This window comes from Lucilia cuprina, chromosome 3 (assembly GCF_022045245.1).
Source record: "Lucilia cuprina isolate Lc7/37 chromosome 3, ASM2204524v1, whole genome shotgun sequence".
In the NCBI taxonomy this organism is placed as follows: Eukaryota; Metazoa; Arthropoda; class Insecta; order Diptera; family Calliphoridae; genus Lucilia; species Lucilia cuprina.
This window is the reverse complement of record NC_060951.1, coordinates 47,199,041-47,212,228: the sequence shown is the minus strand read 5'-3', so window position 1 is coordinate 47,212,228 and position 13,188 is coordinate 47,199,041. Positions and strand designations below refer to the sequence as shown.

Here is a 13,188-nt window from a genome sequence, read left to right as displayed (position 1 = left end):
TCCGTGAAAACCCAACAAAAGTATATGATGATGGTACTCAATGGAAGCGTTAGGAACTTGGCTATCTAAAGAAACAAGTTTTTATCGAAATACTCCCATAGTTTGATAGCTACCAGCGTTTTTGTTTACCAGCGTTTATGTATAAAATGGGTTTTCACCATGATGAAAAGCAGAGTTCACAAGCTTTCGAAGCACATCAATATCATTGATCTTGCTACAGCCGATCAGAAGTTAAAATCATATTTATACTTACATTCTATTTTAATAACACACTTTGAGTTTACATAATTATTTTTATTATGTATGCTTTCATTTGATTTTGTGTTGGTTACATAATTACTTATTTTTATATATGTATGTATATATATTTTTTGTTTTATATAATAAACTCTAAGCAATATCAATAATTTATTTTATTTTTTTGTTAAATATATAATTTGTTTCTCTGTTTTATTATTTAATTAATACATTTTGTAACTAAGTTTTCATATATTTATATACTTTTTTGGGACTTTTTTATGTTAAATTTTTTAATTCACGTTTTAACATGAAACATGATCATCAATTTGCAGCAAAAGTGTTTGAAGATATAAATTTAAAAGTATAAAAAAGAAGAGATACAAATTTGGCTGTCTAAGCCAAATGTAAGATGAATAACGAAATATGTTGTAAATAATTCCATTATTTATAAATTTAATTTACTGAGCCTTTTAGAAATACGCAAACAGATACTATTACGATTTATCAAGTGAAAAGTTTTCACAGAGGCCAGTTTTAGAATTTAAATTTCATTTAAATTGTTGGTATTTTTTTTGGTATGAAAACTTAAATGAATGGAAAAGTTTTCAGTAACACACTTTAAAGTTTGTGGTGTTTGTTAAATTGTAAAAAGTTAAGTGACTAGTAAAAAGCTGGCTAGCTGACTTTTAAATTGTATATAATGTTATTTATTACTTTATTTCTTTTCAAATGCAGTGCATTGTGTACAAAGCATTAGGATTAATATTTATTTAATATATAATACATATTTGGTAGTAGCAATAATTACCATAAACTTAGCAGTGTGTTGAATATTTTTCGAATTTGTTTATAATTTTGGTTATATATAAACAATGTTCCGGTTTTTTGGTAGCTCTTTGCTAGTTTTAGGCTTTTTATCGTAATAATTTGTTTGTATAATGAGATGATGAATATATATGTATATGAATACTATTCAATTTAATTGGTTTTACTTTTTGTTTGTTTTGTATATGGAAATAACATTATTATTATTTTTTTTGGGGGTTTTGTTTGGTTTTAAATAAAATATAGAAAAAGCATTTAAAAAATAGTTTCTTATTCATTCATTATAATTAAATATCTTTGATCGTAAATATGTATGTTTTTTTTTGTTATAAATTTCTGGTTTTTATTATTATTGTTATTAAATATGTAACTTTAAATACTTAAACAACATTGAACTGTCATTAAAAAAAAATTCACTTGTTTTTTTTTTTTTTTTTTTTGTTTAGTATGTTTTCTTAACTTGTTAATATTGTTGTTACATTATATTTCTTATTAAACAAATATAAATATTTTTAAATATAAATTAATTACAACATTGAAACTAAGCTTTGGTTTCTATTTATTTTATTTTCTTTGTTTTTGTTAATAAATATGGCCTAATGTATGTATGTCTGTATATGTCAGTATCTGTGTAAATATTTTAGGCATGTAAATTCTTCTTACATTTCATTTACAGTAAGTTATTAAGGTAATAAAGTTCATGATTCTTTTCCATACTATCTGTTTTTTTAGAGAAATAATTATAAAACTTTTTTGTTGGAGTAATTTACCGTTAATTTGTATTGGAATTAAGAATCAATGCTCTTTTTCTTAAGATTTAGAATTACTCGAACAAATTCTTAAGTATTTGGTTTTGGAATGAATTTGCCTTGAAATAAATAGTGAAACCACCTCAGAATGTTTTAATATGAATGATTTTTTTTAATTCATTAAAGTATAACGTTATTTCTTTTGTCTTAACTGTTAAAATATCATGAAAAATTTAAGATAATTTTCAAAATTTTATAAATTGTTTCAATAGTCGTCATTCCAAAGCATCAAAAGATTAAACAAAATATTTGGATTTTTTGCCTTAAATATTCACTATTCAAGTACATATTGATATAATTATATTTAATGAGAAACGTTTGGGAATTTGTGCAAAAAGAGTTCCCAATTTTTGAAAAGTGCTTCTCAATTTTATTAATGGCCATTTTTTAATAAATTGTGCCAAAATTGTTTGTATAAAACATATTAAATATTATATGTTCATAAGTTTGTTAATGAATAAAAAATACTTGGAAAAGAAAATTGCAAGTAAAGGTCAAAGATTCACAGTTTTTAAAATTAATAATATTAATCAAACTTTTTCAGAAACTTCGCTGAATAATAAACAATTTGTTTTAAACTGTATAAATTAGAAAACTAAATTTATAATAAATTGATGAAATTATTTGTTAAGAAATGTTGTTTCAAAAATTGAAACCTTAGATTTCCTTAACACTTGCTTATATATTTTTGTATAGTTAAAAACATAAATATTAACACCCTTATTCAACAACATTTTATTTTATAAAAGGTTTATAAAACAAAATGTCCATACAAAATTTGACTTATAAAACGTTTATAAAATAAAAAGGTAATTTATGAATAAGGCCATAATTATATAAAATTCTGGTATTCTATTTAAATGTATAAATATTAAAGGTCTTATTCAAAAACAACATTTACTTTTATAATAAGATTATAAAACAAAAAATTGTTTATGATTAAAGTCTTAAATTAAGCAATGAGAATGCAATTATAATAATATGAAATCTATTTGTTACAATTAATGCTTAAAGAAATTACAATTCAAATAATAAATATTTTTTTATTTTTGATTAGTTGGTAGTATTTAATAGGTTTATATGGAGGGGTGTTTTGGAACATTAAATATTAGCAGAGGAGTGTTTCGTTAATTATTTACTTTCTTTTTTAAACTATAAAATAATAACTAAGCTACACATTAATATGTTTTTGTATGTAATTTTCTTTATGTTAAAGGACGCTAAAATTTTCCATTCAAAAAGGTCATCATTGTTGTTTAATTTTTCATTTGTGTTGTATCTTTCTTTTTCATTTAATTATTCTTTTATTTTAATAAGTAATTATTTTTTTTAAGAAAAAAAAAAAAAAAGAAAATAAATGAAGCGAGTGTTTGTTTACTATGTTATGTAAATTTTTAGTTTTAAATGGAGTTTTACTTTTTATTGTTTTTTTTTTAAGTGGAACTAGTGGTATTCATTTTTTTGTAATACTTCTGAAGCATTTTTTGTTTTGAAAATTTTAGCTCTATTTATGGACGTCTATATTTAAAAAAAAGATTTTTTTTGTTAACACAATTTGTTAGAATTTTTTGAAAGGTTATTTTAATACTAATCAATTTCAAATTAATTAATTGTTTTGCTTAATTCAATTATTTAGTTAACAATTTATATAGTTTGTTAGTATGTTTTTATATATAAATACATATATGTAAATGTTAGTGTTGTGTTTATGTATGTATTAATTAGTACATGACCAAGATTTACAATTAAATATAGTATGTATATAATTAGTTAGTACGAGTATATATTTATTTATACGAGAGACTATGTTTTGTTTGTAATGTACCTTAAATATTCTAGAAATTTTAGTTTTGTTCTTTTAACTATAGATGACATTAGTTGACAAATTGTGTTTATATATAAATTGGATTCTCCTGACCGGTTAAAAGGCGGAACATAGATGTAGGCATTGTTTTCATCAGTATCTGAAAATATTAATTGGAAAATGTATTAATATATACATAGATAGATAGATAGATAGATAGATAGATAGATAGATAGATAGATAGATAGATAGATAGATAGATAGATAGATAGATAGATAGGTAGATAGATAGATAGATAGATAGATAGATAGATAGATAGATAGATAGATAGATAGATAGATAGATAGTTAGATAGATAGATAGATAGATAGATAGATAGATAGATAGATAGATAGATAGATAGATAGATAGATAGATAGATAGATAGATAGATAGATAGATAGATATATAGATATATAGATATATAGATAGATAGATAGATAGATAGATAGATAGATAGATAGATAGATAGATAGATAGATAGATAGATAGATAGATAGATAGATAGATAAATAGAGAGATAGATAGATAGATAGATAGATAGATAGATAGATAGATAGATAGATAGATCGATAGATAGATAGATAGATAGATAGATAGATAGATCGATAGATAGATAGATAGATAGATAGATAGATAGATAGATAGATAGATAGATAGATAGACACATACATACATAGAACTAAGACTAATTAAATATTATAAAGTTTTCGTAGCTATATTTTGATGAAACAGATGTTTCAGAGAAATCATTATTCTAAACTGTTACATACCTCTCCAACTGAAGTTGCTAAAAGATTTACAATTTTCTCATGTGGAACAGCAACCACACTTTGGTTATTAATTTCAATAATACGATGGCCCACACGTACTCCGCCTCTTTCGGCAATGCCACCACGAAGTAAACTACAAATCTGAAATCATAAAACAAAATAATATGTAAATAAACACAGCAATAGTTTTAGATGGTATTAAATTACAAATTTATAACTACAAATGTATATCTACTTCACAACGCGACAGAAGAGTTTTAAACAATTCATTATTTGATTACTTACCACACCATTTTGTACACTAAATCCTAGTTGATATTTAGTTTCAGGCCGCTTAATTTTCACCTCCACCACAGGCGGACAAGGTACAACGGTGAATTTCACTACAGTTTGATTTTTAGTATTCTTTATATAAGTCTGACACGTTGACAGCGGCAAGCCCACTAAACTTAAACCATTTATAGCTATTAATTGATCACCTATATTAAGTTGACCACATCGTGCTGCCGCACCAGTAGACATAAGATTTGCTATAACAACTGTGGGTAGCATTGAACCCCAACCGGATTCCACTATAACAACACCCAAAATTTCACCTTTAGCCTTGGGCACTACCACCTCTTTTTGCAGTTCCTTTTTAGCAAATATCTCTAATTCATCACCGAAAATCTCCTGGCTATTCAAGACCTCTTGATAGTCCATTTCTTTGACAAAACGATGATCTTCAATGCCATTCGCTTTAAGGAATTCCATATATGCTACTTGGAAAGCCTGACCTATGGACTGGGCAATAAACTGTGCTTCATCACTTTCGAAGACGTGACATATCATTTTGGGTGTTCGATTTGGTTTTGGGGCATCATCAATATCTTGAGGCACAAAACGACGACGAGCCATTAATACTACTAGATCGCCAATATCGGCTATATAGGAAATAGTACGTAGTGCATGATCCATCATGATTTCCTTTAAGTCTGTATTTAGAACCATTATCTTTTCGGTTGATATAAATAAATCGACTTCGGTGCTGGGCTGTACATCACCATCGGGAGCCTGTAAAGAGAGTAAATATATACATATTTAAAAGATTAGCTAAGAATAATAGTTATTTTATTTTTGAATAATGTAAATAAAATAGTGTTGAAATAAGTTTAACAAAACAATTTAAAAGCTTATGCCAAGTGATTGAACTAAAAAAATAAAAACGATTTATGCTGATTTTTTATGAAAGATTTTACTTACCAGTGCCTATTTGGACGATGTTTTTAAAAGTAGACCAAAGTTTTAGTATCCATGTTTTCAATATACATAATATATAAAAAATACAAGATAATTATAAAATTGATTAATATTAATGATTTTTTTAATGCAGTTAATCGATCTAAATAAATGTTAAGAACATTTTTAAATTTATGTACGTATGTATATTAATTTTATAAAATTTGTTAATGTTTTAAACCACATTATTAATAATTCGCCTTATTTGTAAATTCGAATTGTAAAAGTTTTGAAAATTTTACAAAAAATATACTTTTATTCATCTTTAAGTTAAGTGGTAGCAAAGAAATGAATAGAATACAAAATTGCGAAATCGGATACGAATAAAAAATTATTATAAATCTTCACAGAATTACGATTTCAAAGTGATTACAAAAGGTTAAGCAATCTTCATTATTCAATCCGAAAAATTTGATCCCAAAACTATGACATTTCGTAAACAAAAAATAAACTACATTAGAAGGACCACAACTCACTGATCATATATTGTTGTTATGAAAATATATGTATGAATGCATGATTAATTAAAATAATGCTGGGGATCAACAGAATATAAGTGAAATTATTGATTTTTAAACGACAATAATGATTAGCAGGTATTTCAGGCCAATATATAAAAACTACTTATTAAATCATAAATTAAAATATTTTGTTTAATTTATTTGTAAAGCAAACAAGAAATGTTATGAAATTCAAAACACAAATACATTTTATTAAATTTGTGGCACTCACCTTAATTCTAGAAACTGCCTCTTCGGCTTGCATCATTCTGGTCGATTTAGTAGGTTGACCTTCGCACACTAGCTGCGTAGATCCCAAATATTTTGCACGAAATAGCACACCTTCAATTAACACTGCACCACCTGTTTGTTTTTGTTTGTTCCAAAAAGGAATTACCAATTAAAATATAATTTAAAATAAATTAGAGTTAGTGGAAATTTGCATCATGTTGTGTTTTTGTTTTGTTTTTTTTTTTACTAAAGAAATTTAAAACAACTTTACTACAACTTAAAAAATTTCGTTAAATTATCTACATAAAAAATGAGAACATATTATTTAATTGTTACATAAATTAAATTATAGCTTACAAAGTATAAACGTTAATCGGTAGACATCAAGAGTTCGAGAGTTTAAGCAGTTACACAAATTTGTTAAATATTTAGTTTTTATTTTTTTTTTTGGTTTTAGATATTTTATGTAAACGGAAATTGGAACGGAAGGCATGCAAAAGTAAACATTTCATAAAAATATATAAAATATATTCATGATTAGCAAATTATTTATTACAATTTTTCACAAAAGTTATTATTACAAATTATAATATGTAAAAAAACATCTAAAATGTTTTTTCAGTAATTAATACAATTTTAATCCAAAAAAATGTAAATGGAGGGGAATGTAGGTAAGGATTTATGTTGATATTGGGCGTATCAATTTAGGATAAATTAAGTTACCATTGAATAATTGCAATTTTATGTTTTTAATTTTTAAATAAGTTAGAAGTTCTATTTTAAAATATATAGAACGGATAACATTTCTACAGAATGTTTTCTATATTATTATTCTATTATGATTAAAGTAATTACTAATAGAATGCTTGATTTACATGAAAAAGTTATACATAAAAATATTTGTTATAAACATTTTATTTATAACAGTTTTTCCTAAGAAAAATTTGTACAGTCTTTTAAAAAAAAATGTGTATATGATTTTGTATTTCGAAAAATGTGTTTTTTATAGACAAATTTCTATATAAAAGTTTTTCTGTAAAAAGTAATGAACAATAACGTTTCTATTAAACACTTGTATAACAAAAATTTGTGTGTTGTTTATAATATACACAGACAATGTCTGTGTAATACAATTTCCTTTGTAGTTGATAGTGTAGAAAGCCTGTTATTGGGTATTCTATAGAAAATAATCCTTGAATACTCCTTTTGCTTTACACCGTTCGACACTCAAAATTAGACACGAAACTGATGAATACGTATGAAACATTTCGTAATTCTGTGTCCTTGTTAAAGGACTGCAAAGTTTTAAAAAGTAAATTTTCAAAATATATTTTAATTCTGATCAAACCAAAAGAGTTTTAAAATATTTAAAGTTTACATCAAAAGATGTAAACAAGTAAGAAGTTATAGTCGGGCGAGGCCGACCATATAATACCCTACACTTGTATAAGAATAAAATGTAATTTAGTTTTCATAATTAAACATTTAAGTTGAATTGCACCTTGCCTCAGATATACATAATCCATTTTTAATAAAACTGTGGATATTTATGTAAAATTTTGATGGGGGCTTTTTATAGGGGCTAGGGTCAAATGAGGCCAGGTCTTAACCATTTTCAATAGGGTTCGTCCCTGGGGCAATAGAATATCATGTACCAAATTTCATTGAATTATCTCCAAATTGCGATTGAATTATCTTCAAAATTGCGGACAGACGGACGGACATAGCTAAATCGACTCAGAAAATTATTCTGAGCTGATTGGTATACTTTAAGGACCAATAGGACCAATATTATTGTGCGTTACAAACATCAGCACAAACCCAATATACAATCCCCACTAAAGTGGTGTAGGGTATAAAAATGTTTTTGAAAGTTCTTTTGAAAAAAAATATTGAAAATTAAAATATATTTTAAAGATAAACATTTTTGACAGACTTTTATCCTGACGGTATAAAATAAAAATAATACAAAATATTTTCCAACTCTTTCTGTTTGCTTGACATTGTTTGGTAAGAAAAAGAACTTTAAAATATTTTTCGAAAAATTTACTTTTTAAAACTAACTATTGAAGTCCTTTCAAAAGAACACATTTTCATTAGATAGTTTTATGTATAACAGTCTGTTTGCAAGCACTCTAAAAACGAAAGTTATTTATAAATCTAAAAAATTATTAATACTTTTTAAACATAAAACAATAACTCTACATTTTATCTAAATCAAATTAACAACACTAATTAACTCTCCATTACCACTACCATTTACATTTTTTTCAGATCAAAATTTTACTTTTAGCTACAAATAAAAGTTTTTATCTCATTTTTTCACTAAAATTGGTATTACGACTTTTTTCAAACGACAACACTCTACAAATGTTTGTCACGAAGATAAACCCAATAATTTACCTTCTTTGTTCTTACTCTTTTTAACTTTTTTCTCGCCTGTTGTACTACCGGAACCAGAACCGATACTACTGCCATTGCCACCAGTATTGCCAGTTGCACTATTTACACCATTACCGCTGGCTGTACTGCTATTGCCACTAGTGGCGCCAAGGCCATTGTCGATTTCCTTTTTGAGGCAACCAGAACCCTCAGAGCCACCGGGTGAACCCAAAGTTAAACCACAATCTTGTATGTCAATCGATTTGATGGGCGACTTATCGCTGTGCTCCGACGATGATAGAGATCCCCCAATATCAAGTAATTTATTGGATGAATTTTTCGGCGGTATTGGAGGTGGAATTTCGGGCGTTGATGATAACAAGGCATTGTAACCATTACGAGTTTTGGTGCTTGGCACCTGTTTAGGCGAGATTTTCGAAAGTAGAGATCTCGCTGGTTTACGATCCCACGATTTATTTTCATCATAATATCCCTGATCATCAAGCCTCTGGTGTCCCAAAAGACGATCGGTTTCTAAGTCAGTATCAACATCATCTTCATCAGCACTTAAATTTTTCGAATGATTTTCAGACGATGATTCTAATAGGCCCTTATTGCTGGCACTAACGTCTAGATGACGTGACAGCCAAACGGGCGAATTCATCACAGGCGATGGAGAACGTTGAACGTTACGTTCTGGCAATGGTGGCGGTTGTGCTGTACGTTTAATAGTTTGAGCTTGTTTTGGCGAGGTATTCGTTTGTAGGCCACTACTACTGCTATTGCTAGTCGATGTCAAGGTGGTAGTAGTGTTCACTTTAGAGGGCGAATTCGAATTGTTCGTGCCCGTGCGTGTCATATCTCTATAAGGTGTTGGTTGTAAAATATCAGGCTCAGCCGAGAGAACATTGGGTTTACGATGTGGAGCAGGAGCCGGTGGTGGTGGTGTCATTTGCACCATATCATTACGATGAAAAACGCCTGGTTGGTAAAAAAAATAAAATAATTCAAATGCAAATATTCTTCTAATTAAAAATTAACTTACTTATTGAGTATAAAGAATCCAAATCTGGATCAATATTTTTAAACACCTTATTATTGCTTATCGCGCTCTGAGGACTTTGCCCTATCAGTTCCCGTTCTCGTGAATCTCTCATTTCTGGTTTTGATCTAGCCGAATCTCGGCCAGAATCTTCTATTAAACCATTAATAGGACTATCATTTTTTCGCATATACGCGGACGTTTCATGCATTATATTGTTCGATAGAGTACTAAGTTTCTCAACACCTCCCATTTCAGCAGCCGTTATAGTCAAATTATTCATGCTATTTATACTATTATTAGTTGAAACACGTTTCATGTCCATTAACATGGATATACCACCACCTATGGGTGTGTGGTGAATGGTTGAATTCTGTTGATTTAATAAATTATTTTGGTTATTGTTTTCCGTATCCGATGTGTGTCCTGAAGAGAGACCATCTTCTAGTATAGGCATAGCGGAGGCGGCATAAAATTTAGCTGCATAATTCGAGCACGAAGTCGAAACGCCACCATTCAATTCACCAGATAGACCTTTGGTAATAAGAAGATATTATTTAAAATCAAATTTGAGAATATACATACGTACATAGTACATGTCTTGGATATGAAAATGACTATATAAACTATATAAATAAACTAGAACTGAGTTAGAACTGAACTAGAACTGAACTAGAACTGAACTAGAACTGAACTAGAACTGAACTAGAACTGAACTAGAACTGAACTAGAACTGAACTAGAACTGAACTAGAACTGAACTAGAACTAGAACTGAACTGGAAGAGAACTATAATTTTAACTTTGTATTATATTTTAACTAGAACTAAACTAGAACTGAACTAGAAGTGAACTATAATGTATTTTTTTGTATTTTAAATAAACAATTTAGTTTTGACATATGTATGTAAAATTAAATTCTTTAATAATATTGTTACTTCCCAAGTACAAAGTATTTAAATCCGTGCAAATAAAAATAACTCAGTGGCAAATGATTGCATTAAAATGGAACCATTAAAAAAAAGAACAACAAATTTATACTCACTATCTAAATCACCACAATTCGAATCATAATCGGTTGTCTCCGGTGAATAACGATAATTTTGTCGGGAATTTGTATTCATTTGATTATGATTGATGCCATCGATTTGTTGATCGATTTGTTCGCAACTACTGCGACTTGCCGAATCCAAAAAGAAATCAAAGTCACGCATTAACGGGCTGCCAGTGAAATGACGTCGTGCATTGTGATGACGTGAATTATGGCGATTATTCATTAAAGAGAAATTATGATGATTGTGTTCATCAATACCTATAATACTACCGCTACCACCTCCTTCACCATCAATATCTTGCTGATGATGGTGAAGCTTAGAATCATCATGTTCGTTAATATCTAAAATATCATGATTGATATCAACATCATCAATGTCATCCTCGCCATCGCCATTCTCATTGTATGGACGATATGAAAATTGTGTTGGTGACTGCAAGTGATTGCGATAATTAACATGATGTTGATGTTGTTGTTGTTGTTGATGATGACTATTCTGTTGATGACTATGATGCTGATTATGATGACTGTTGGTGGTTTGTAAAGGTGTATGATGCTGTTGTTGATGATAATGTTGTTGCTGCATTTGTTGTTGTTGAGAATGTTGATGATGTTGTGGTGTTTCATCATTGTTATCCTCATCTTCATCCTCTTCCTCATCCTCATTTTCAACGTCCAATTGTATATCATCCTCATCATCTTCAACTTCCGCATCACCATCTGCTTCATCTTCCTCAATGTCACGTCCTAGATTTGTATGGAATTCATATTGTATATCCTGATTGCAGGAATAAATGAGATACGACGTAGTGGTGGAAAGAAAAATAACAATTGAAAATGAAAAATTACAATGATTTTCATTAAAATACACAAAAGAACAAGTACATACAATAAAAACAAGAAAATAAAAAATAATAACACAATCACTCAAGAACGACCATACACTTAATATACTCTACATCACGAGGAGCTTCTATTAGATTTTATCATTAGGATCTAGTAATAAGAAATTGTTAAAAATAATATTGTTAATACGAATTGAAAATGTCTAAACATTTCAAATAGATTTTAAAGGAATTAAGTTTTCATTTGTATTTATGTATTTGTTTAAATTTAACAAAAACTTTTTTTAAGAACCTAATGCCGGTTTTGCGATAAGATTTATAATTCGAATACGTGAATCAAAAATGAAAGTAACTCCAATTTATCGTCTGTTTGGAGAAAATTCTTAGACATAATGTACGGTATTTTAAAGCACCACAAATATTTGTTAATTGTTTAACTATTTTTTTATATATGAAATTTTTCTTATTTTAATTTATTTTTTTGTTGTCTCTTTTGTATAAGACGTAATAGTGGAAGTGGTATTATACTTACAATACTATCGACATCACTGCTATTTTCAATGATGGGCTTGTCATCGTTTGAGGGACACTTAAAGAACTCTTCAAGTACCTTGCGAGTTTCCGAGAATTCATAAAGGTAATCAAAGGTTGATGACTTTGTTGGTATACTCAAGGGATTACTGCTGCTGTTCATCATTGTGGCTGCTGTCATCGATGCATTGGCCATATTTAAATGTGTCATTGTTGTGGTATTGTTGGCGGTTGCTGTTGTTGCTGATGAATTCGCTGTGGCAGCCGCTACTACGGCGGCAATAGCAGCAGTTGTTGTTGGTGTTGTACAGCTAGTTGTTAGGGAAGAGGTTGTTGTGGCCGTTCCTCTTTCGACACCAATAATCTCAAGGTCCTTGTCAATTGGAGGTGGTGTGGGAGGTCGTTCTGCACCACTACCTCCAATGCTAACACTGGCAGCACAGCCAACTCCACTGCTGCCAACTAATAAATTGTTAGCTGTTGAAATGGCCTCTGGTGTTGTTAGATCAGATATTGTACCAATTTCCGAAACATCATTGCTGGTATCTTCAGCATTATTATCAGTATTTGGTGACTGTTGTGGCAGCGTTTGAGAGTTCAATTGTTGTTGCTGTGAATGTTGTTGCAACTGCTGTTGTTGCTGTTTGCTATTGTAATTTAGCATCATAATCGGTGGTGTACTCTCACGTTGTGGCGATATGATACGCTAAAACAATGTTAAAAAATAATAGAGAAGTAAAAACAAAATTGGTTAGTAAGCGGAAGGAAGGGCATAAAGTATAATAAAAGAAAATCGTGTTTATTTTTAATCTCATCCTCTAAATGTCATCATCACA

General features: G+C 28.7%; 1 protein-coding gene across 7 annotated transcripts in view; it reads right to left on the bottom strand.

The window, feature by feature from the left end:
- Positions 1-3,319: 3,319 nt before the first annotated feature.
- The window catches only part of LOC111686740 (probable serine/threonine-protein kinase DDB_G0282963), a 181,674-nt gene continuing 171,805 nt past the window's right edge, over positions 3,320-13,188 (bottom strand). For 4 of the 7 annotated variants that reach the window (XM_046945619.1, XM_046945618.1, XM_046945621.1 and 1 more), the window contains 9 exons: positions 12,354-13,058; positions 10,968-11,754; positions 9,928-10,458; positions 8,904-9,863; positions 6,502-6,632; positions 5,734-5,739; positions 4,777-5,544; positions 4,492-4,632; positions 3,320-3,838 (listed from right to left, as the gene is read on the bottom strand). In XM_046945619.1, coding sequence (XP_046801575.1) covers positions 3,767-3,838; positions 4,492-4,632; positions 4,777-5,544; positions 5,734-5,739; positions 6,502-6,632; positions 8,904-9,863; positions 9,928-10,458; positions 10,968-11,754; positions 12,354-13,058 — 4,101 coding nt within the window. In that variant the 3' untranslated portion in view covers positions 3,320-3,766. The remainder of the gene's footprint in view (positions 3,839-4,491; positions 4,633-4,776; positions 5,545-5,733; positions 5,740-6,501; positions 6,633-8,903; positions 9,864-9,927; positions 10,459-10,967; positions 11,755-12,353; positions 13,059-13,188) is intronic. The other 3 variants (XM_046945623.1, XM_046945624.1, XM_046945625.1) reach the window with 3 other exon arrangements.